At 40.5% G+C, this 23,566-nt stretch overlaps 2 protein-coding genes across 2 annotated transcripts; one reads left to right on the top strand and one right to left on the bottom strand.

Moving 5' to 3' along the window:
• Positions 1-305: 305 nt before the first annotated feature.
• Positions 306-5,507, bottom strand: RB195_014606 (uncharacterized protein; the record flags this gene model as incomplete). Its single annotated transcript, XM_064204947.1, has 13 exons — positions 306-401; positions 465-578; positions 637-856; positions 916-1,001; positions 1,364-1,475; positions 1,535-1,653; positions 2,641-2,743; positions 2,821-2,936; positions 4,206-4,289; positions 4,587-4,670; positions 4,753-4,835; positions 5,141-5,276; positions 5,382-5,507. 13 exons carry the CDS (start codon positions 5,505-5,507, stop codon positions 306-308), a joined length of 1,479 nt encoding a protein of 492 aa, XP_064060828.1.
• A 12,892-nt stretch (positions 5,508-18,399) lies between these two features.
• RB195_014605 (uncharacterized protein) lies at positions 18,400-23,125 on the top strand (the record flags this gene model as incomplete). The annotated part of the gene is made up of 2 exons (XM_064204946.1): positions 18,400-18,891; positions 22,964-23,125. The coding sequence occupies 2 exons, from the start codon at positions 18,400-18,402 to the stop codon at positions 23,123-23,125; spliced, it is 654 nt and encodes a 217-aa protein (XP_064060827.1).
• Between the last annotated feature and the right edge of the window lie 441 nt (positions 23,126-23,566).

Below are 23,566 nucleotides of genomic sequence, written 5' to 3'. Positions count from 1 at the left end.
AACCTTCACTAAAAGCGGTACAGTTGAAGGTCGGTTAAATATAATTCTCTAAGTTTTCTAAAGGGTCTGCCCTTTAGAAAACTTAGAGAATTATATTTAACGAACCCAATGTGAGCCGGGAGAGGTGAAATATTTGGTGGTCCATAATGAAAGCTCCACCTAATATCCTATGATTCACAATAATTTCAAGGATCTTCGTCACAATACTCTTCTATACAATACTCTTATATACAAAAAATGTCCAGGTTCAAAGACAAGAGAATATGGAAACGTATTCGGAGAATCACAATTATTACTTGTCAAAATTAGAGTTGAGTAACCCGTAAAGGTTGTTGTTTCGGCAACAAAACACCAGCACAAATAGGTTCTAGGTCGATTGTACGTCCCTTTGAGGGTTCGAACTAAAGCAAAATGTAATTATTATTACACCTATCCATTGGAAAATGCAGTTACTGTAGTTTGACCTTGTAGTTCTGCAGAAGAGTTACAAGGCCTATGAACAGCTCCACCTTCGCCAATCCTTCGCCGGCGCACTGTCTTTTACCGATAGAGAAGGGACAGAGCTGCTCTACTACCTCCTTAAACAGAATGCCATCCTTTCTACACATCTTTTTGCCCCACTTGTAAAATATTTACCTTGTTAGATGTCACACCATCGTCCATAAGAAATCTCTCTGGCCTGAATTCGTCCGGATTCTTGAAGACTGGTGAGTGAGCCATAACATGCTGGATATGTCCAATCACAATTGTATCGGCAGGGATTGCAACGGAACCAACGCTTGTGTCTTTGATGGTTCGATGAAGAACGTTAATAGGAACAATGTTGGCACATCTTTGGATTTCCTGTATTGCTGCGCTAAAGACTCTCGTATATGAAGTCATGCAAATGGCTCTCTAAAAGATGTTCGAATCTACCACGTGTATGGCATTCTGTTCCTGTACGATGTGCTTGGTTTGCCATCGCGGCCCACAACACTCAGAATTTCCGCACGGATCTTATCCTATAAAAGTGAAAATAAATGATGCCTGGTTACTGCCTCTAATGCGAGAATTCGTTCAAAGGGAACAACAGTTGTCTCTGAACGCTTTCGACTTGTGACTTGATGCGTTCGTAGCGAAAGCACTGGATTGTGTCGAAGAGGCAGGATACCGCAGTCGCCTTCGCTGCGGACGCGTCGCATGAAGTCGTCCTGTAGAAAGCGCTCGGCGACGATTGTAGGGTAAACGGCAGATCATAGAATTCTCATCAGTTCGTTGTGAAGCTATTTTCTTAACCAAGTGAAAGCTGCGCATTTCCCCTCAATAGGCTCCCGATATTGGTTTCACTCATTTCTACTCATTGCTTATTGACTCATTTCACTACCTGTACTCTTGTGTCGTTAGCCAGGAACAATGTACTCCATCTGAGCGTTGTAGAGGTTGTTTCCATGCCAGCCAAAAAGAAATCCATGCAAACATTGAGAAGATTGTCATAACTTAAAGAGACAGTATGATTGAAATTCCTTCTAGGTCACAAGAGACAGTGTCCACTCACTTCAGCTCAGGGTTACTCTGCATTTTTTGACAATAGGCCTGCGCAAAGCATTCCGGTTCTTCATCAACGTTGTACGACTTTAGGCATCGTTCCACGTCTTCTCGGATACTGATTTTTAACTGAAGTAGAGTTTCTTCGAAAATGTCACACTGACCTCAGCACTGGTTTTAAACAATAACTCTCATCTTGAGATATCGTGAAATAATCGCCACAGTAAATTTTGTTCTACACTGAGAAGCAGAAAACGCTGATTCATCCGGTTAGGAATACGATGGGAATTTCCAAACTGTGCTAATTCAGGGCATACGCGCAGTGGACTAACTTTCTTGATATACAATCCAATGATAGGAGTGATTTTGCATATGAATGAAGTTTCGAAGACTATGACTAAGACGAAATAGTGCCCTGGAAGGAACTCGAAGAACATCGAAGGATGTGAAGGAGCGATTGTAGTATTAATTATGTGGGTGGAAGAAACGTTGGAAAAACGGTTATCACATCACATTTCATAATGCTCCACTTCTGCATTTTCCCCCCTTCTTCCGGCTATTTTCCCCCTAAATTTCGCTCATTTTTATCCTCTTACTACTCGTTTTTATCCTTTTACTCATACTCTCCAATTTTCTTGACATCTTATTATCTATTTGATACATGAAATCTCTTCAAAACTCCTTTACTCTAAATGTGAAGTTTCATAAGAAAAAAATAAGTAAGAATAATTTATTAAACATACTGCTTGCTTAAATTAATCTGGAACGCAGGCACTGTCTCTCAAGTCACTACGGAAAAAATAAAAAAGGATGTAGTTGACATTGATCGCTTTCTTTGGAATGCATTAGCGTGTTCAGTTTAAACTCGGAGTTTAGAAGTTCGGAATTTAGAGCGGCCTACAAAATGATTCGCAAGGGACACCCAGTGTGTCACGTGAGAGTTTCGATCCTCCCACACAACTCTTATACCAATTTATTTAGACGGAGTAGTGAGAGGATTTTTTTTGGCTTAGGACCGTCTCAAATCATTCACTGCCGATGCAGCCAAAGATTCCCCTTTTACCGCTACCCTTGCGCTCATTAGTGGTTAAAGAGTCATGAAGAAGAAGAACCCACCTTGTCCACAGATTGCTGGAAGCGTCCGCACGAGTAGTATCCAACAATAGGTAAACGATATATGACTGGGAATAGTTGTGCGAAGAAGGTTATCTTGCTGTCTCTTAATTGCAAAAATGAGGGTAGACAGCTTAGCGGAGAAACTTCCAAGCTCATCTAAAGATGTGAAAAAAGTATTACTTAATACAATCAATTAGGCTCGTGAAACGATCTACAAATGCCATCAATCGTTCGCTTCTGTTGTATTCATAACTAAAGCCGAACAATGTTTTGTTGATGATGTTAGCAACGAAGACCTGAAAAAGGGTTTAAAAAACGGCGGTGCACTTCACTTTTTTCGACACAGGTAAAAAAATACAGGCAAGTATATATGAACGTTTCACTTCGTTATGATACTGAATTATACTTTAGACCGAATAACTATGAGCAAAACCGCAACTTGAACCTCCCATACTTCATCATTAGTAAATTCATTGGGTTACTTGATTTCCACTCAAATGGCGAGAGGATGTTACTGCCCAATGCGGCCATACGCAAATTTGGCAGGTTCGGATCTGAAACCATCTTCAAGGCAACTTGGACAAGGCAATCTGACGACGTCCCAACAATGTGACAAATAAGGCACAGACGGTTTTCTCGACAATATTACGGAGCAGGGGAATATCTTGATGTACAGAACTGTACATGAATCTTGTTTCCGCGGATGCAAAGGAGAACGCTGTCCTCTTTTTAGCACCGCCTGTGTTCTCTTTGCAGCGTCTCGACTACACATAGAAGAAAACTTCCATGATACTAACTTTCTTCATGTTCCTTCCCTCGCACTCCATTGTTAATGTGACACATAAAATGTTCTTCTGCACTCTTGGCCTTTCAGACCTGCCAACTGTCAACTTCGGCTGGGAAACATGAAACTCTTCACCTCTTTTCCGCTCCCGGAACCTACACATCTGTCCGTGGGAGGATGAATGCGACGGAAAATAAACTATCGTTGACGTCTTTTACCAACAGTGGCATCCAGTGTTATGTGATTGGTTCACTGTCGGCTCAGCCAGCTCCAGCTCAGTGCAACGGCTCTCCGCGTTGAGTTGGTGTCGATGTACAGACAATTACAGATTCCTGGTTTTGGATATCCGACGAGAGGATTGTGTGAGTGCTGCAATACAGCAAGCGATGCACACAATTATGGCAACCATCTGAAAAGGAAGCTGGTTGAGGTTCACTAAGTCTTAGGTCCATTAAACAGCGACCAGCAGTTCACCGCTGCGAAACGGATATTTGTTGTCAAAGATGCCATGTCCCTATTTCACCCATCAGAGTACGACTCTGACACTGTGCTGCACTACAGCACCCTTCAGCGTCTAGCGAAAGCAGAGCCACCACGCGCAGATAACAATCAGGGTGTGTTGTGAAGGCGACTCCAATGAATTTGTTAATATTATCAGAGTCACTAGCAGTAAGATTCGAAGTGATTTTGAAGTTAATGAGAGGAAAATATTTGAGATGTGGTAAACGAGTGTTTTTGGGAGGAACTTCTCCAAAATTGAAATTCGACTACGTAAAATTACTTGAATTGGATGTCGCATATCTACCGCCTCCTTGTTCTTCATGGAAGCCATATGAGCAATAAATTCCTGAGCTGAAAGAAGCACCTGAAATCAGCTGAGTTTTAGATGTTCCTTATTTTTTACCTGAAAACACAGTTACGCTAATTCTTATTTGAACCTCTTTATACGTTCGAGGAGACCAAAAAGTCACTGTTTTGCAGGGAAGCGAAACGCAAGATGCGAAATGCAAAAAAGGAAAAAAAAGTGATGGATGAGCGCCTCTTAAACATCTTTTAATAAAATTGTTTTGGCAATTCTTGAGGATTTCCGTACTTTCTCATTCAAATTCAGGCTGCCCTTCTGCTTTAAGAAAGTTTCAACAAATATAAGCTCTCAACCAACTTGTTCTTCCATCAGATTTTTTCCCATCCCGAAATCTCGGAGAATATGCAGTGAAATGCGTCGTTGTTCTTTCCAGTTATCATCCTAGAATTATGGTATTATAGTGTATTATAGTACAGTAGATTTCCTTAATTTACTAAAAATATTTATTCGCTCTTCTAAGCACCTGTGAGAAGATAACACCGCCGTTTTCCACGTTCTGGAAGATAGTATCAGGAAAGATGCCTGTTCTGCCCGAGAAATCATCTCCTAAATGGTTTCATTCCGATTGCTTTGAGAAGAGTGACATTTCAAAGCTTTGATAGGAAAGCAAAAAGATTATTTTTTTGTTTTCTTGGACTTGACGTTTATCTGAGTGTGTTATTCGAGCGATGCAAGGTAAAGGTATCCCTTTGATAACATCGCATCACTCCCACCCATCCCCCACCGCGATGCTGATTGAAATGAGATCAAGGTTCAAATGGTGGTTCTCAGTAAAAGAATCAATTGTGAAACTGGAATTTCCAGAGGAAAATAACTCCTCCGGGGTGCTCACAGAAAATCCGATTCCCTACCTTTCTTTGCGAAAGCCTCTTTGATTCCTTCATAATCCGTCACTACCACTGTCGGTTTTGGAATCCATACAGTAAATACGTTACCATAGACTTTAGAAAAATCCGTTAGCTGCTCGTGTAGTTTTCGGAAATTCGTCTGAAAAAGACACTTCCTGTTTCGACGTATTTGTATTTCTTAGCGGGAAATTTGTGTCAGGACTTCGCAAAAATGGTAACTACAAGATAATTTGTTGTAACATACCGAAAATAGGTTTCCGAAAATCGGGATAGGTGTTGGTCCTTTTGGATAACGCTTTACATTTTCATAGAATCGCCATATATAGAAGATTGCAACGGAAAGCACGAATAGGGCGATAATCAAGAACATTTTCTTGGCGATCAAAGGAAGTCAAATGACTCTCCTTATATGCGTGGAAAGAGGTTGTAGTTTGTGTACAGCACGTGAAAGCACAGTCCTAATGCAGTAGCGGGGACGCGGAGAACAAACAGGGAGAAACGGAGAATCAGGGTTCTTGAGAAAGACCGATCCTGGCTGAGAAAAAGGGATAATCGGGGGATTTTTCAGATACGCAGGTCGTTGGAGATATTCACTTTATTCCCAGGCGACCTTTAATTCATAACGATAGTATAAAGTGGTTTTGATCTTCACTTGTTTATCAAATCTTACTTTGATCTTATCGCAAACCATTCCGGTACAAATCACCAAAAAAAGTTATGAGCTGAAAGATTATTTGTAGGAGATTAAAAGCTCCGCATCTAAACATACAGGAGTTCCTACCTTTCTCACAGCGTTATTTGACTTTCACAGCAGTGTTCTTAAACAATCATATAAGATTTTTTTTAATACTTCGATCTCACAAAGCTCTTTAAGCTTCCTTGAAGTTCACTGAAGTAATAATTATTCATTTTTTTCAAAAGTTATGATCTTCACTCTACTACTTGATCCTACTGTAAAGGTTACGAAAGTCTTTTGGAACCCATTTATGACCTCTTCAAGTATTTCAGAATTAACTCGTGTATGGCGCATTAGCTGGCTCTCTTATCTAATTTCAATGAAAACAGCGAAGAGAAGTTGTGTTGATAAGAGGGAGACCGAACAGGCACAATCGGGAACAAACTATTGTAGTTAGGTAGTATCAACATATTTGCTTTTTTCAAGCATTGCTTTCTCAAAATACAAATCGAGTTGACTTGCAGCTGCTGGTGCTGTAGAAGACTGCAAGGTCTAAAAACTACGGTTCGAGTCTTTTTGGGCTTTCAAATTGTTGAGTACGATAGCTGCGACACGACATATGTCTTTATGTTTTCCAAAGAATTTTTGAAGAAGTAACTAGAGAGTTACTAGCTAATTTAATTAGTTAGTTGATCTGTTAAGTTTTGCGAGAAATGTTAAAATAGAAGTCCGATTCTGAGATGTGACCGGGACAAAATATATCGTAGTATTAAAGTTACAGTTACATACATTATAAAATATTACAAGAAGTAATAATAAATAACTATATAAACTACAAAATATTGTGTTTAGTATCAGACGTAGGACAGTGAAATTGAAGCATCGACGTTTCATTTCGACAATGCCCAATGTGTTGTGGTGTAATAATGAGACCACGCAGGTTCACCGCACTGAGGCAAATTTTCGTAAAGAAGATAGAGACATGAAACTGCTTCTAAAAGAGGAATAATTTAATTCTGCGTAGTTTATAACAGTTTAAAAGTGGATTTAATGCAATTAATTAAGCAAAAGAGCTCAGACTCGGTGCCCGTTGTTAGGTCTCCCGGGTTGCGAACAACTTCATCATAAGAGCACCAAAAGAAATATTTAGATAGTTTTCAAGAGAAGAAGGTTGCTTCTAAAAAAACAGTCCCATCGTTGTCTTTCTACCTCCTAGTCTTTTTGAAATTTTGAAGAGTCAAATTTAGAAGTTTCGGAGGTTTTTTGGATTTGTCCTATCTAAATTTTGAGAGAACCAGACGGTCTGAGAAGGACAAATTCTTTACTGCATAAGGGGTTCTTAGCCCCTCTACCCGAACAGATGGGTGATTTTTTAAAAAATAATGACCCATTTTTCTGGAATGGAAAAACCCGCTAAAATATGCGACCTTGAATAAAATCTAATAATTCAAAGTAGCTTAGCGCGAAGCAAATTGTCTTCCAGTAAGTTTCAAGTTCCAGTATGTTGGTGCCGAGGATTTTCTCTATCAGATGCTACGTCACTTTTTCCCATTTTTTCTTTTTTCTTCTTCTTTTTTCATTTCTAGGATCTCGCCGTTTTTCTAAATTGTTGATGGGACAAAGATGGAGAAAATCCTTTTTTTTTGTCCCCGTCAAAATTCCATAAAGACTAGGAAGTAAAAAAGCAGCGACATGACTGTTTTTTTGGAGCAAACCTTCTTCTCTCGAAAACTACCCAAAACAAAACATTTCTTTTGGTCCACGTATGACGAAGTTATTCGCGATCTCCCAGATCTAACAATGTGTACGGATTCTGAGGTGTTTTGGTAATTAAATTCGAATAGGTCCACTGTTAGACTGTTGAAAATTACTTATAGTTGAATTCTTTGTCTTTATGAAGTGGTTTCAGTTTTCTAACGTTCTTCAGCGGGATGTCGAACCTGAGTCGTCCCTTTTTAATATTGTAGAACCAGCATGTTCATTTTTTAAATTTTTTTCCGTCGTTTTTTTCTAATTCAACTTTTTCGCTTCTGTCAGTACCGATTTTCTCACTTTCCATTTGTTCTTGAGTTAATTTTCGATTTTTCAAAACACATGAATTTTCCAGCGTGTTAAATTGGCAGCAACCGAGAACTGTCGCAGGAGAAGAAGAAGAAAAAGAAGAGGGGTTCCTATTCGGGATGGTCGTGTTCCATCACCACGCTTGACCCTAGTGCAAAATACTGGTGTGGAAATGGAAATGAAATGCTATGAAAATGTGGTCTAACGTACAGTCTCACAAAACGAGTTAAACCGGAGATGGTCGGTGTATTCGCGTCATCGACCTGCAGTTGTTTGACTCAGCCATCTTTAATTTCTTGGAAGCGGGTTTCTTAAGGCACGTTACCGAAAACGTTCTCACAAGTTTTGATGTACCTTGTCGACTTTTCTTTTTTTCTAGCCTTAGATGCCTTTAAAGAGAACCAGAGATTATTGGAAGTATGCTGTTCGTTGCAGAATAAATGTTTTTCGGCGGGGTTCTAAGTGAGACATTAGGCATTTACGGTCCAAGAAATTTAGTGCTATTAATTCTCTTTTAAGCAGTCAACTTCCGAGAGCTCATGAGATGAATGAACAAGCGAAGAGTTTGCAAAAAATCTGAAAAATAAACTCAAGATAAAGTAAAAAAATAGACTTAAACGTTGAACTCTCCTCAGAGGCTAACAATCCGGCTTCGATTTCTTTCATTCCTCTGCAAGTAGCATTCTCGAAGTTGATGAGCATGTTTCCCTTTGTTTGTGACATTCGTTTGAGTGGATTATCTTATTTGGGCATTTGGCTGAGGGGAACTAGAAACCAACAACAGACTATCGCTGACAGCCAGTAAACGCTGCCTTCGTTGATTTCGTCTTTGTCTTTTACATCCTCCTCTTTCTTGAAACGTGTTCAGAGTGAAATGAATTCACTCTGTTATCGGTGATCCGCTGATAAGCATTGGCCTCACGGCCTGTCAGGACTAATTTTATAAAATCTCATCTCTGCAGAAAAGCTCTGCTTCAAGGGTTATTCGTGATTTTCGTTGTCAGAGCACGTTTTGTTACAGAGAACTCTCTGTCATTCGAAGTACAGGAATAAAGAATAGAGTTTTGGGAGTTAACCAGTTTTCGACTTCATTTAATTCTCGTAGGCGACGACGTAAGTGACGACCTATAAAAGAAACAAAGTTGCAACCGCTTCAGAGGTCCTAGAAAAGAAATCGACTGCGCAACGACTCCCCTTTAAGGTCTAGTTATTAGCTGCAGAGCACGTTGGTACGTCACCTGAATTTGAATGGTTGATGTTTCGGGTCTATTTGCTCATGCTTTCCAATGAATCAAAGCGGAGAGTGTCGAAAATTGGCGCGTGACAAAAAAACCCAATAATCTAAGAATGTCTAAATTTGCTTTTCTATTGATGTGTTCGGTATCACGCATTGTGATAACGAAATTGGCTTTTTGTATTTTTGTGTGTGTTTTTGTGTGTGTTTGCAGTGAGACAGGTTTAGCGCCATTAGTGAGCTTGAGTAGGAGGGCAGTAAGACGAATTCAACATCAAATTGTTTCGTCATCGCAAGAAATGAGTGCAGGTGCGGGGTGTGCGCATCAGGAAGTGGAGTTAGTGGGGTTAGAGACGTGTCGGTGCACTGCCTAAGGACATAAATAACTGCAAATAAATGCAAAAGAAGCCGGAAATCATCTCTTTTGGTTCCTAATTCTTGTGCATTTTCAAGGATGGCGTACACAGAAGCGCGTAGCTGCTCACGGCTAACTATTTGACTGATCTTATTTGAGCCACGAGCTCCGAGTTAGCACGAATTGGGAAACTAAAATAAGTGCTCCGACCAATATCGAATGAGCTTCCAAATTGTGACCCCAATCAAAGGGATGTAAACGTGAAATCAACTTAGAATGATTTCTTTACAGGGTTATAGCACTGGAATTTTCTGCAACGAAGCTCGAAACCCATGCGGCAATGCCGAGGACAACCCTTATTTATGTTCATGACAGTTTGGCTCTGCGGCAAAAAATTAATGAAATGTTCTCCAGGCTTCCTCAAGCTTTCCCACATCACTCAGAGTGAGGGACGTAAATACCAAAAAAGTTTATTTACTGAGGTCCATTTAACAAACATCGTTAATTCAAATCCTTTTTTTTTGAGCTGGTTCTAAATTAGTGAAGAAATGTCCAGTTTGTAAAAATTTTATTTTTGTTCCACTTTTTGGGTGACTTTGCATGGTTAGGCTTCTTCCAGGGCGAATTTTAGGATTGTGCTGCTACTATGACTACAAGAAACACTATTCCTATATTACGCACTATTACTTCAGAAATGTGGCAATAATTGAACCGTTGCAAATTAAGATCTTAGAGGCTTATGAAGGAACAAACTACTTTTCAGAGGACTTTTGTAGGACTACTGATAAAAATCTTATTCATCTGCTATTTTTATGAAAAAAATAATAATGAGAAATTATCGAAAGCAAGAAGAAAAGATCTTCTCGTCCAGTGTGGGGACTGTTAATTAGGACACAATACAAAACATATATGTCGATTGTATATCTCGACTTATTTTTTACATCTACTAATTTAGTCATCTACAGTACTTCATAATTAGCGGTCAGTTCCAAAAGTCATTTTTTTAAACTGAATGTCCTGTTCCAATATGTATCTCAAATCATTTTTTCACTTCCGTGTGCGGTTCATCGAAGCTTATGATAATCTTTACATATTCTATTTCACCCGACCATTACCGCATTCATGCCTTCACATAACTCATGTCAGAATTCCATCTGGGAGACAGGTTTTACAGCTCACGTCGTTATGTACTTCAGATTGCACCGTACTCATCTCTTCAGGCTTACATAGCTTCATCCGAGACTCATACTCCGTAAAGTTCCCTGCCTACGCCTTTCAAACAACTGTTGATCTATTTAGCATCAATGATTATTTCTTCCTCAAAGGATAAGTTCGGCTTTCCTTTCAAGAATGGTCGCGTGTGTAGGAGGATTGATGTGAATTTTATGTGCGTTCACAGATCTTACCTGCTCAGTTCAAGAACTTACATCGTAGCCGAGTTGCATTGAAGAGCAGTTCAATCTACCTTGAAAATGGTGTTTTTAAGTAACGTTGAAGATTTGTTATCTGAAAATCGTCTGTTTCCGATGAATGCTAAAAATTTGTAGGTTTAAGTGTGCCGGTCCTCAGGGAAACACATAGCATATCAGGAAAAAGTGCTACGAATGCCAATATTAAAAATAAGGGAGTCGAGTCGAAACAATGTATAGTGATCCTTTTTTGCAGTATCAAAAGCAGAACCATTCTAACAGCATAAAGAACGGAAGGACTAAGGAAGATCAAGTGGCCTCATCTTGCCTCGACCAAGGCTTAAAAAGCCTGCAGGACGGGTGCGCAGCAGCTTTGTTGATAGATAAAAAGATATGCTGCGCCCCCTTCCTGCTTACATGCCGCTGCCGCGGCGAGAAATCGCGGCTTTTCCGCGATAAATTTATTGGTTTTAAGCTCATCTAAAAACTTTCCTAGCAGATTAAAAAAAAAGAGAGGATTGAGCTGTTTTCTAGTTACATATTTGTCTCAAGTTTCTGGCCTAAACGTGGTTTTCTGGAAGAGCAATAAAAATGATGTGCTGACGTACTGCTCGTCTGCACTGTCTCGTTGTTTGGGTGTGGGCCATCTTAAGAGTGCACTGCTTTGTCTGCATCGCCGAAATAGGGGCACGAACTTTTGCTGGCGCCCTGCCTAACACTTTCTCCTTTAAAAACTGCTCAGGAAGGAATTCCCAAAAATCGTTTCGTGCAAGTGTCCTTTAGCTTCATTCGGTCATCAATAAGTTAATGGATTAGTTTTTGTTCGGGAATTGGATAGCTTCACCACATCCCTTTCCCCTGGAACAGAGGAAAGGGATGATTTGAGTCCAAGAAATCCTCCACTCTTTTTGGGTGGAAGATTTGATGAAAATGCTCTGATTCTCTCGCGATTTGGCTGTGAAAAGGCGATCCACTCGATGAATGTAGCAGAACTACATGCATTTTAAAGCATGCGGCCCAACGACTTTATTTTCGGCAATAACAAAAAAGTTGATTCTTTGCAAAAATGAGTGCCTCCGAGACTGTCGGCGAAACTTTTATGAACTTCTCAGATATGTGGTTTCTTTACTTCTAGGATAATCCTTGAGACCAACATCTTATCTTACAATCCTGCAGCACTCGCCAGATGACCAGAGGATTTCGATGCAACTCCTGCCCAAATCGGCGGCGAAAAGTGAATGTTGTTCACGTAGATTGTTCAGAAAATCAGCTATTTCGCTTCACTGCGCAACCTACATTTGTACTTTTGGTCTATTTATGAAATAATAAAAATAGAAAAAATGTGCCTGTTTTTGCAGGTTGCTTTAATTCCCAGTGATTTGTCCCGTCGTTTCCAACCGCAGTTCCTGTGTTTCTGCCCCCACTCTTCTCTTCGTTTAGGCTTGCCACTCATTTCGCTGCGCTTTGCATTCTGTCGTCCCTTTTCATGCCAATCGTGACATGTTGCTCAGTGCAAGTAACCTCTGATTCCATTCTGATGTTGCTTTGAACAGCATTGAGTTTGTTCTGTGAGATCTACGCTGGTCATTACTCTAATTCTATCAGCAAGGGGTCCTTATGCGGGTCCTTGTACCAATCCGACTAATCTGTTTAGCACCCAGCTCCCACTGAACAATCGAGCAGAATCGAAGTGATAATCAGCTATTTTCTCGCAGAATTTCTTTCACACCTTCTAACAAAATATATTCGTATTTGAGATTGGCTGCTTGATTTTCACTCAAATTTTCTTGTATTTTTTCTTGAAGCCCCAACTTTCTTCCTCAAATTGGCTGCATCTCAATATTCATTATTATCCAGTCGAATATGTTCAAGTGTGTGAGCCAGCATGAGAAAAACTTATCATATGCTACAGCTTGACGTTTATCGCTTCCAAGAGAAGATTTTCCATACAATTCATCCGCCTTCTCACGGACCCATCTTAACATACTGGAATCCTTTTGTTATATGATATATCCTAGAGACTTGGTTGGAGACTTTCACAAAAACAGCCTTGCTGAGCTGAGACGAGCAAGTTTGAATCGCGGTGCGGAACCTCTTAGAGATTTACTTCACTGAAAACACAAACAGGAAGTGTTTTCGATCCTCCCTCCGCTCACGAAATACAATTTTCTAATGTGATTCTTCCAGTAACGCAAAAAGAGCCAAGCAACCTTTTCCCGAATCGACGTTACATCCTCCGAGTTTGAGTTATGGAGATATGATAATGGGCTCGAACAGCAGTCTTCCAGGAACAATCGCCCGGAACGCCTGGGACAACTGGATTTTTTAGTGGAATTTATGAAGGAGCACTGATGATCCTCCTGAAAACACACTTAATGAGGATCTTGTTTTTCTTTCCTTCTTATAAATATGTGACTCGAACTATTTGAAGTTCCGAACAATTGTTCACATTTTCGAAAATCTATGTCAGTCGGGCAACATATGCCAGAGATCCAGCCTTAACCCTATACCCAGAGATCCAGCATTAACCTCCCTTGATTCTATTTATGGGGGCAAATGAACTCTCGATCCATATTGGAATCTTTCGTCGTTTTTTCTCGTTGTTTTCTGAAATTTCCATCTTAGTGTTTCGCTTTCGTTTGTCTGTGGGATAAGTACGATATTTATTTATATTTATATTTATATTTATTTTACGATATGCGACACTTCCGAGAATCTCTGAAGATATTAGGGGAAGTCTGAAGAGCTTGTTTGTTTTTCTGTCTCCGCATGTTTCTTTCGCTACTGGCACAACATCTTTGCTCCTCTAGAAAACGTCTCCTTGCGCTTTTATTTAAAGTATGAACAGGAGAGTTTGACGTTAAGATTGAGAAACTGGTCTGAAAGAGAAGCTTTTTAACACTCGAAAAAATGATCTTCGCTAGAATCTCCTTCTAGCAAGGATGTTTTCTTCAAGTTATTCTCTATACTACCTAAATTTTCTTAACTGAAGATTCTAATTCGAACCAGTTATTATAAGGTTTTCAGTTTTTCAGAGACTTTTTTGCTCTTCGGTTGCTATGAAAGGAAGTTTGAAGGCTGTTTTACGTGGAAAGTGTTGTTTTCAGTGGGGCGTGATAGGTTTGCGATGTTTGGGCGTTGCTGAAAGAATGAAATTTAATAATGGCTAATGCCAAATCGCCTTTGTTACCTTTCCTTCGCTGTGTTTTCCAAAGGAACAAACTCGACAGCGATGCCACATAGTTCTGCTGCTCAAAAACCGGCTCAATGTGTTTTTCTGATGTTGGAGTCGGTTTGATGCGGATGAGCTGAGTCCAAACCTCGTGGAATTCTGCCGCCTGCTTCGAGTATGTCCTTGATTCCGTGCGCATTTACAGTTGCCTTCAATTGTCAGAGAAAGTGATGTTAAACGCAAAGGATCTCGAAAATTGACGATGCTGTGGTCTCTCCACAGATATGTAGAAGTAGAGGTTTAGTTCACGAGCGTTCATCAGAAATCCAGAAAATGGGGTGTGACTCACCTCAACAATACAACTTATTGCGCGTTAGAACACGAGCGTCTCCGTCGTCGTCATTCGCAATGTATCTAATATAAGTCAAATAAGCAGCAGAAACCATCCTATTTGATGTTGGGAAGGCATGGTCACACAAAATTTTTAGACGAACCTTCTCCTGGATTTCTTGGTGAACTTGTGCGTGATCACTCTGATAGTCATGGACTAAGCTTTTCTAACAGCGGAGGGATTCTAACATCGTCAATTTCGTGAGACATTACCATTAAACACCGAGTGGGCAGGTGGGTTGTGCCTATGTGGGGTCGTAGATCGTGGGGAGGAGGGGGTTATTCCGTCCATTTCATCCTAATTGCTGTGACAAAAGGCCCGGATGATGCGGTACAAGGCTAGTGCGCTCCAACAGAATTCGTTGTAGAAAACAGCGCCCCGGAACGCTCAAAGCCGCATATTTCGGGTCGTTTTTTACTGCGATTAGGAAGAAAAGAGCGGGATCCCACCCGTTTCTGCTATCCACGATCCCGCTTACTCTTTGACCATCAGAAATCCATATCACGTCAGTTCATGAGGTGATGCCGTTAAATGCCTCAAATGTTATGAGCTGGATGACGCTGCTGCGTGATTTTGATATCCTCAGAGTGAAGGGAAGCAGAGAAGTCTCCGCAGAGGTTTCGTGGTCATGGAAAACTGTTTGAAAACCAAAGTAAATCCACCTCATTCTTTGGCAATAGTAATGATTGCCTCTACATTTTTATTTCCCATTTATCAAATACACTTTCCAGTTCTTCCACCTATTCCACTTTCTTCTCCTTGTAATTCTGAGTAGTTCGTCATGGATGTGTCTGTGTGGTGTATTTTTCTTTCCATTTCCTTTCTTCAACCTGCAAAACGAACACAAATGCATTTGTTAATCCATCTGTCCTTTACATCATCGCATTTGTCAGCTCATAGTAGCTGCTTGTTCGCCTCGCCAGCCGCTCTTCGTCCTCTCCGTCTGCAGTTAGTCAAAATGTATGTTAATATAATTCTTCTCATTCGACCTATACGCCCCTTCTGCAGGTTACCGGAGTTGCCCTAGAGTGACCATTCAACATCTCCGAATAAGTTGGTCCTTAGTCCGCAACAGATTTTGGGATTGAAATGTGAGTGCGGGCAGCCTTTCGTAGTCGCGTGCTCGCATGCTTCACACCCACTTCTTCGTGTTCTCAGTTAACTGCTTTGTTAACATGCACGATCCTAGCTTTGAAAGCTTACTTTGTTGGACGAACCGTCAAAACCCGCAAGCGCACACAGACAACAGCCCACGCCCCTTTTTTATTGTGACCAGAAAAGAAAAGTCGATCTCTCTTAATTAATTCCGTACTTTGAACTTTCATTGACGTTCTGAGGTGTTTTCTCAAAGGAGTGAATCTTGCACAAAGCAGGGTTCCTGGAGGACATTTGAGGAAATGCAAGCAGATCCTTTCGTAAGAAAAATCGACCACCCAGTTTGAAATATAGCTTTGCTGAGTACTTTGTTTATTTCCTAATTATGTCTGTAAATGTGCGAGTTGAATCAAACGGAAATTACTAACTATGCCTATTCTAATGACTCGCTATCCAGTGAAAAATGTCACTCATCACTGGTCTTTTCTGATTTCCACTTTGGAGGTATGAGCCTTTCCTTTTTTTTTGTCGCCTTTTTGTCGTATCAGTTGGCCTCGTCATATGTATGCTCAATTCCAGGAAAGGGTGTTGCTTTCGTCGGCTGAGGGGAAACATAATTATGCTTATTTTTCTGGTTTTTCCCTCAGCAACCCCGCCGCAAATTGGAACGCACTTTATGTTTAGGTAGATAGCTACAAGCTATATATACATTTATTATTCGGAGAGTAAGTCACATACTTTTATGGAACAAGCCCTGGCCCTGTAAAATGCCAATTCTTTGTATGCAGAGCAACCAAGTAGTGTAGTTGTAGCAACCAAGTAGTGTAGTTGTAGTAGTTCGAAAGCATCAAAATGATAGAAAACCAAAAATCTGATTGACGAAAAAAGTGCTTGGAGTACATTTCTGACATGCGAAAAGGTGTCCGGAAACTCTGATACAACCTTGTTTCCCGAGGAGATGTTCCAGAAAGAAAAATGAACGGAATGACTACGTTGGGATGTAAAGTGCGGTTGATAAACTGGTACCACACTTGTCGTGGAGGATAAAAACACAATTGATCAATCGCCTTTCCCCTGCAGGTCATTGTACAAGATAGTTACGCCTTCGTAACTAAGAACTAAAACCTTGAAGTTTCTGAATTGAAGAGAACGTGAGGCGCATCCTGAGTGGATTCATTAACGTCACCCACTTTCTTCTTTATTTTTATTGGAGCCGTCAGGGAAAGCCAATAAAGAAGAAATGGAAAGAATTTTGCCAAATTTTGTCAGGATTGATGAACCGGGGCCTTTCTTCATTGCTTCCCACATTCACACTACTGCATGAATGATTTCGCTCCACGGAATCACTGTAAAAACTCATTGAACCTCACTAATTTTCTCGTGGTTTGCGTCGAGAAAATCTGCTCCTCTTCTTCCCACTTTCTATGTACTACACCATTTATCTATCTGTTATTGTGTTTAGTTTCGTGGTCGAAAAAACTAGCTTAGAAGGGGAGAAGAATTTAATAGAGGACTCATTATGCAATTTTGAAAAATCTGACCTTTAAACATAACTACAACAGTAACTGAAGAGCTCAATGAGTTGGGGAAAGTCATAAAACACGTACAGCCTCTTTTTTCGGAGGTTCTAATCTTTTTAGCGCGTAGTTCTACTTTATTTTCGAATTATTTTGGTTTTTTTTGTTGTGATTACAGAACCGATCTCGGCTTCCGCAGACTTTCACAGCTTCACTTGGTTCTATATGTTTCAACGTTCCTCGAAGATAGAGAGTTGTTCTAGCAAATATAAATTTTGTAGGTTACGACAACGGAATGTCTTTAACACTACATATAATACTCAAAGCTGCTCAGATAGTTGTTCCTTTACTGCCTTTTCGTTTTTTGGAAAGGGCCCAATTTTCTTGTATACATATTATTGTGGTAGATTTGGAACAGTTTAAGAATCCTAGGCGTTCATTTTCCTCGAGTTTCTCGAAGGCCCTGGGAGCCCTTTGGACCGCTCTGATTGAAAAACTGGAAAAAACATTCCAACCAATGCATTCATCTTTCCGAGGGAGATAAACATAAGATCAAAGAGGTCTTTGCCTCAAAACCTACTCGTCATTTCAAAGGTTCGAGGGGTTTGTCCCGTGTGTTTGCCTCTCAATATTTCTGCACAGCTCAGCTTCAAGACTTCTGATACCCTAGTGGAATTCAGAAGAATTCCGATCTGCTTTCCTTATGTGCATTTGGATATTTCTCTGGAGTCTTTAGATCATGAAAATTGATGTGGATAAATGCTGTAGCAGAAAAGGCAAGGCGTTAGTGTAATAAGTTGCTACCTTAAACATTTATTTTAAAAAAGCGAAATCACATCTGCTTTCTTTGAAATGTTCAATTTTTACCGTGCCTATCCATTTGTTGAAGCCTCAAATGGACAGATTTTGTTACTGTCTTCATTTTATCTCCATGTGCCATTTTTGTGAGATTATCCGACGCCTAAATGAAGCATCGTTGCTATGGCATTGTCACAACTGCACATTTTATCTGTGCTACTGCTCTCGGATCAGTAAAAATAACTCCACAACGAAGATGAAATTTTGCTACTCATACAAAGTCAGTTTCAGCATCTACTGACAAAATGCTCCTCAGAAGAAATTTTTGCGGTTGATTAAAAGAGAATTTCACATTTTCGTAGAATTGCTCTCTCCACGTCCTTCCTGGGTAGTTTATTCGAGGTTCTCTCTTATCCTTTAGTTGTTAATCGACCGAAATCTGTATAGATTCGCTTTTTCATTGTGAACCTAGCTTTTTTCAAGAAATTTGTCGCTTTGTGCGCACTCGCTGTATTTTACAAATTCTCTTTCATGAAAACGTACTTTTACAGGCTATGGGAACCAGGTCGCCTCCGAGGAAGCTCAGCAAAACGAAGTCTACGAAGAGCTATGTGTTCCGTCAGGTGCGAGCACCTCAGAACCGTCATCTGGACGAGATTGTTAGCTCGGACGTGAAAAAAATCTCGAACGCTCACTATTTGGACGAGATTGCACGCACCATCGACAGTGCTGCCCTCTGCCGTTGTCCCGTGCGCTACGATAAAAGCGGAAGCTCATCATCGTCGACTAGCAGCGAGTCCTCGTCGCCGCATCGAATTGGGAGTATGTCCGGCGCAGAGTCGCCTGCATTTTCCTATGAGAATCCAAACGTTGCGGACATGAGTGCGACAGCACAGGCGGCTACAGGCAGCGTTGTTTCGACGAACGCGGATAAGAGATCCTCGAACCACGAACATCGTTTCGTCAGACGCCAACGCATGTCGTTACGATCCTCCTCCAGAGCTCTGAAACGTTTTCGTCGCCGACTTCTCGTTTTGGATAGATTGGTGAGCTATTTCCGTTGTTTTTATTCCTCTAGGAAGGTTTATCAGCTGTAAAACTACGAAGATTTGTTCATTCTCCATTAATCAGTTATTATCATATGTTATGCGTAGATGACGGGTGTAGCTCAACCGGTAGTAGAAATGCACCATCGATGGTTCGAATCTAACACCCGTTCATAAACTTGAACGATTTTGAACTGCAGAGCAATGCGTTGGCGCATCCCAAGCGGACTGAGGCGCCAGTGACTTTTATTTTTATATCTACCTTCTAGAGTCTGGGAACAGAACTTTTATTTTTTCTCTTAGTGTATAAACTAATAATATAGTAAATTTTTCTACTTCTTGGAAATAGGAACACAGTTTCTAGTGAGTTTCAGGATATAAACCTAAGTAGATTTGTGACTCATAAATATATGTTTATGACAGTTCCCCTTAAATTTTGGTCGTTGGTCTCTCCAATATCCTCAAGCGTATTTGTATAGTTTTGAAGGAATTATTAAGAGGCTGCATTGGTACCACATCTCAGCTTTGATGGCCAGACCTCACCTAATCTTCTTTGAACAGATTAGTGTGAATAATTGACATAACTATTTGAATTGATGATAGAAATCGAAAAGGTTTTGTGAACTCAGGGATCAGCTCATCACTCGTTTGTCCAGAGAATTCTGCTCATTTTGCATTGCAACATTGGACATGAACAGCTTTCGGGCGGTAGACGATCACATTCTCTCTTGTCTGCTTTTATTCATTGCCGTTCTTAGCGAAATGTGAAGCGGTATGTAACCGCTTCACATGCACGTCCATACATATCTGATATTTGCAAACTGACAGTTCGAAATTTGGCCCAAAGCTCTGTGTTTCTTCTGCAGAGATCAAGCGAAACTCGATTGAAAGGGCTGGCGCACCTCCAGATATCATCTGGGTGTTGTAATTGCTGTCGTTATTGCATTTACTGGAATGTGTCTGAGTAGTGCTTGCCTGGATCGTGCTGTGTTCACCTGCTCAGCAAATTTAGTTCTTGGTATTTCGTTCATCCACTTATTTGCATTCATTTACGTACGTACTCACTCATTTATTTGCTTATTTGATATGGTTACAACAAAAAAAACACTTGCGATGTTTTGAGTAATGTAACGCTGGAAATTGTTATCGCAAACACGATTTTCTGTGCGATCAACCAACAAAAAAGGGTCCTTAACAAGAAAAAGGCAGAGTGGAGCTGAGAATTCGATTACTTCACTGGTATGTAGTATGTTTTTTCAAGTGCTAGAAAAATACTGCTGCGTTATTTGATGCGAGGGTTTCTGTCGTTTTTTTAATTTTTAACTTTTTTTTTGTGATATTGGTCCATACATGCAGCAAGCACCTTCAACAAGTATGTAGAATGGATGTAATAATAATTAATAATTAATAAATGTAATTATAGCAAGGAAACGCTTTAATTAGTGTTAACTACAAAAAGGTTGTCATAATAATGTAGGACCAGTTTCCTTCTTTGAATTCTTCAAAATCACTTAAATATTTGAGGTTATAGTTAGCTATCCTGGCAGTCCTCAAAATTGTTCGGTCAAAAAAACATCGTAGCCCAAATGAAAACGAATCAGATACACGAGTAATACTGCGAAAAATCCCTTCAATTATTTATAGGCAGCCGGAAGCAGGTAGCCGAGAAGACTTATTTTCGAGTATTTTCCTGTCTAACGGCAGCTAAAAAAGTTCTCGAACTCGGATCTTCGCTGTTTCCAAGAAAGTATCACCAATACTTCTCAAAAAATTTTCGACTGATGCGTTTTTCTAATTTTACTAGTCATACAAATCAATAGTTAACTGCAACTAACTGATACTGTAACTACCTGTAGCCACCTAACCTTGCCTAACTATGCACTTACTGTATCTATTTTTAATCGAGAGTTGTTACGAGAGAAAGAAGAGACGAAACGAATGAGAGATGTCGTTATCTCTACATTTGGAGAAATATCTCACTGTCCTATGATTTTTTTATTTGCTCTCCTATTTATTGCTATTATTTTCGTATGATTTCAGTCCAATTTTGACTTATTCGTTTGTTTCATGCATAAGCACATCCTCCTCTTTCTTTAAAGATTCCGCTGAGCATCTTTCTCTACGTATTTTTATCACTTTCAAGAAAATTTCAAATGTTTCGCAGAAAATTTGTGGAAAAAAGAGTTATGACTTGTTGTGTATGTACAAAATTCTTCTATTCCTAAACTGCCTCCCGTACACTAAGATTACTGGAAATATCGGGATTCAAATGTACAACCAGTACGCAGTCGCGATGTCCTCATTTTTTTGACTCTTCAGTGCTGTGTGTGATACTCAAAAGATCTCTGAGCTTATTTTTCGACCAGCAAGAAATTACAAACTTCGTCGCTGTATGAAAATATTTAACCTACAAATTCCTCAGTTCTAGAAGAGCAACTAACTCAAGTACTTCTTGGGTGAGTCTACTTTACTTAGAATTCCTACTTCTTAACAACTCACTTGTATCCACCCATTTTCCCGTCCTCTTACTTTCTAAAACTATTGCAAGGAAAATCGTCCTTCGACAATTTTTCTTTAAAAATGTCATTAACGCGGCGACCAGCGCATGCATCGATCCAATGCATGCGGTAACTCTCCGTTCTCGTAAGTGAAGAAAGTCATTCATAGATAAGTAGAGGAGATTCACTGATAGTCACCTACACTGTGTTCTCCTTCAGATTCGTTTTTAAGATCTATTCACAGCCAGTGCCAGAAAATCACTTCATTTGTGGAGAAACGCGAACTGCGTAGATTTGTTCACGGTCCGCGTTCTTTGGCGACCTGCTGTAGCACATTCTTAGAACTCGTTAAGGGAGGTAGAAAAAATCTGCATTTCTGTTTCTTGTTAACTACTTCTTGCTTTGTTGCACCCTTCTAATGATCCGCGGCGTTGTAATCAGAAACCCCGGTGCGGTGCTGATGACTTGTCACCAGAAGACTAATGAGGACTTTCCATTTGTTGCCTAGTAAGAAAAGGTACAAAAAGTGTTTGGCGCTAATCAATCCGCTTAGGATGCGCAGATTTCATTTCAGGTTGGATTCGTTTAAAGTTTATGGACCCATGCGACCTAAACAATGAACAACTTGCGGGGGCGAGCCGGCGTGCCATGCCAGTGTTTTTATTTTCCCATACACATCTGGAATCAATTTCTCCATCATAGGGAAACTGTCGCTGCATCTTCGATGGTTCGAGATTACCTGAGGTCACCCAAACCCCTCATCCTTCCATTGTCGATACATTGGTTCCAGACCTGACTAGGAGGATAAGCATCCTGAGCTGATACCTTTGTGCCCAGGTTCGGCTCCGCACATCAACACGTACTTCTCATATGCATTCATTGACCTCTGCAATTCTGAATTGAGTTCAGACATCCCATAGGGATTGACCAAAGCCAAACACTTTATCCTTTCCATTTGGAATGGGTGGGGGTGTTGCCGAATAATTTTACGTTTGCAACGTCTTTCGCAGGTTAAAAAAAGAGGATTCTAAACTTTTTTTTGAATATGTAAGCACTAAGCATGATTGATTAAAGAGAATAAGAGGATCGTTGGAGGTTTGTTCTTTTTTCGATCAGAAACCACGCACCGTTCCACTTCTAAACAAAACCTTATAACTCTTGCTCCAAAGGTTTTCATGAGTGGGTATTGTGCTTTTCGCATTCACCTCAACGACCCTGGCTCAAAATTTTTGAATTCTATCATTACCATCAAGATGAGCTCCTCGCCTTATGTGTATGTATCCCCCCAAAACTCGGGTCGTCAGCTAGAAGCATCTTAGAGTTGTCGAGAAACATTCACAGTTATTGGCTGTCTTCTGCAAGCTACATTTTCTGACCCGAGTATTTTCACTAAGAAAGAGCAGTCAGCTTATTCCGTGACGGGCTCAAGAACTTTGCTTGCGTCCTAAAAATAGCAATAGTTAGCATAAGGCTCATTACACCAACAGATGTAACATCTATGTTGCCTTCTTTGAACGATAGCAGCAAGAAAATCTTCCTAGCAGTGAGAAAAGCAACCAGCATGACTTCCGTAGGCGACGCAGAAAGCAGCGGCGCAATGCTGTATGGCCGGAGACGCACAACAAGAGAAATACGCTCCATTGGAGATCCCCTGGTTGCCAAACGATGAAGTGACGAAGGAAGCATGGAACGGAGTGACACTAAACAGCGTCCCCGTGTTCTCGCAAAGGCATTGATGTTTCGCGCAGGGAGATCGTGGCGAGAACCTTCACTGATTCCGTCAGAGGAATAGCATTGTAGAAGGTGTTTAGACCATTCAGTTGCTCCGTGAAAAGATTGCTGGATAATCAGTGGTGTAAGATGTTATGAAGTGGAGCGATTTTCACTCCCACCAGAAGACACAACCCACTGAAAATCCAGGCTACTGCGAAGAGCAGTACTGTGGACGTCAACATCGCAACGTCAGTCCATGCATCCACCTCCGTTCCCCTTTCCCTCCAAGGATCGCCCTCTTCCTATCACTCATGGATGACGATTCTGCGACCAACGAGGTGACAGCTCGAGTCACCAAGTTAGCGAAACTGAAAGATAACGAATGTAGATAGGTAACATCATAAGTGCAGTGCAATCAAATTAGGTAAAAACGCTTCAGGCGACATCTGCAATTCCCATAATTC

Source organism: Necator americanus, chromosome V (genome assembly GCF_031761385.1).
Source record: "Necator americanus strain Aroian chromosome V, whole genome shotgun sequence".
Taxonomy (NCBI): Eukaryota; Metazoa; Nematoda; class Chromadorea; order Rhabditida; family Ancylostomatidae; genus Necator; species Necator americanus.
This window is presented reverse-complemented; position numbering and strand designations above follow the sequence as displayed.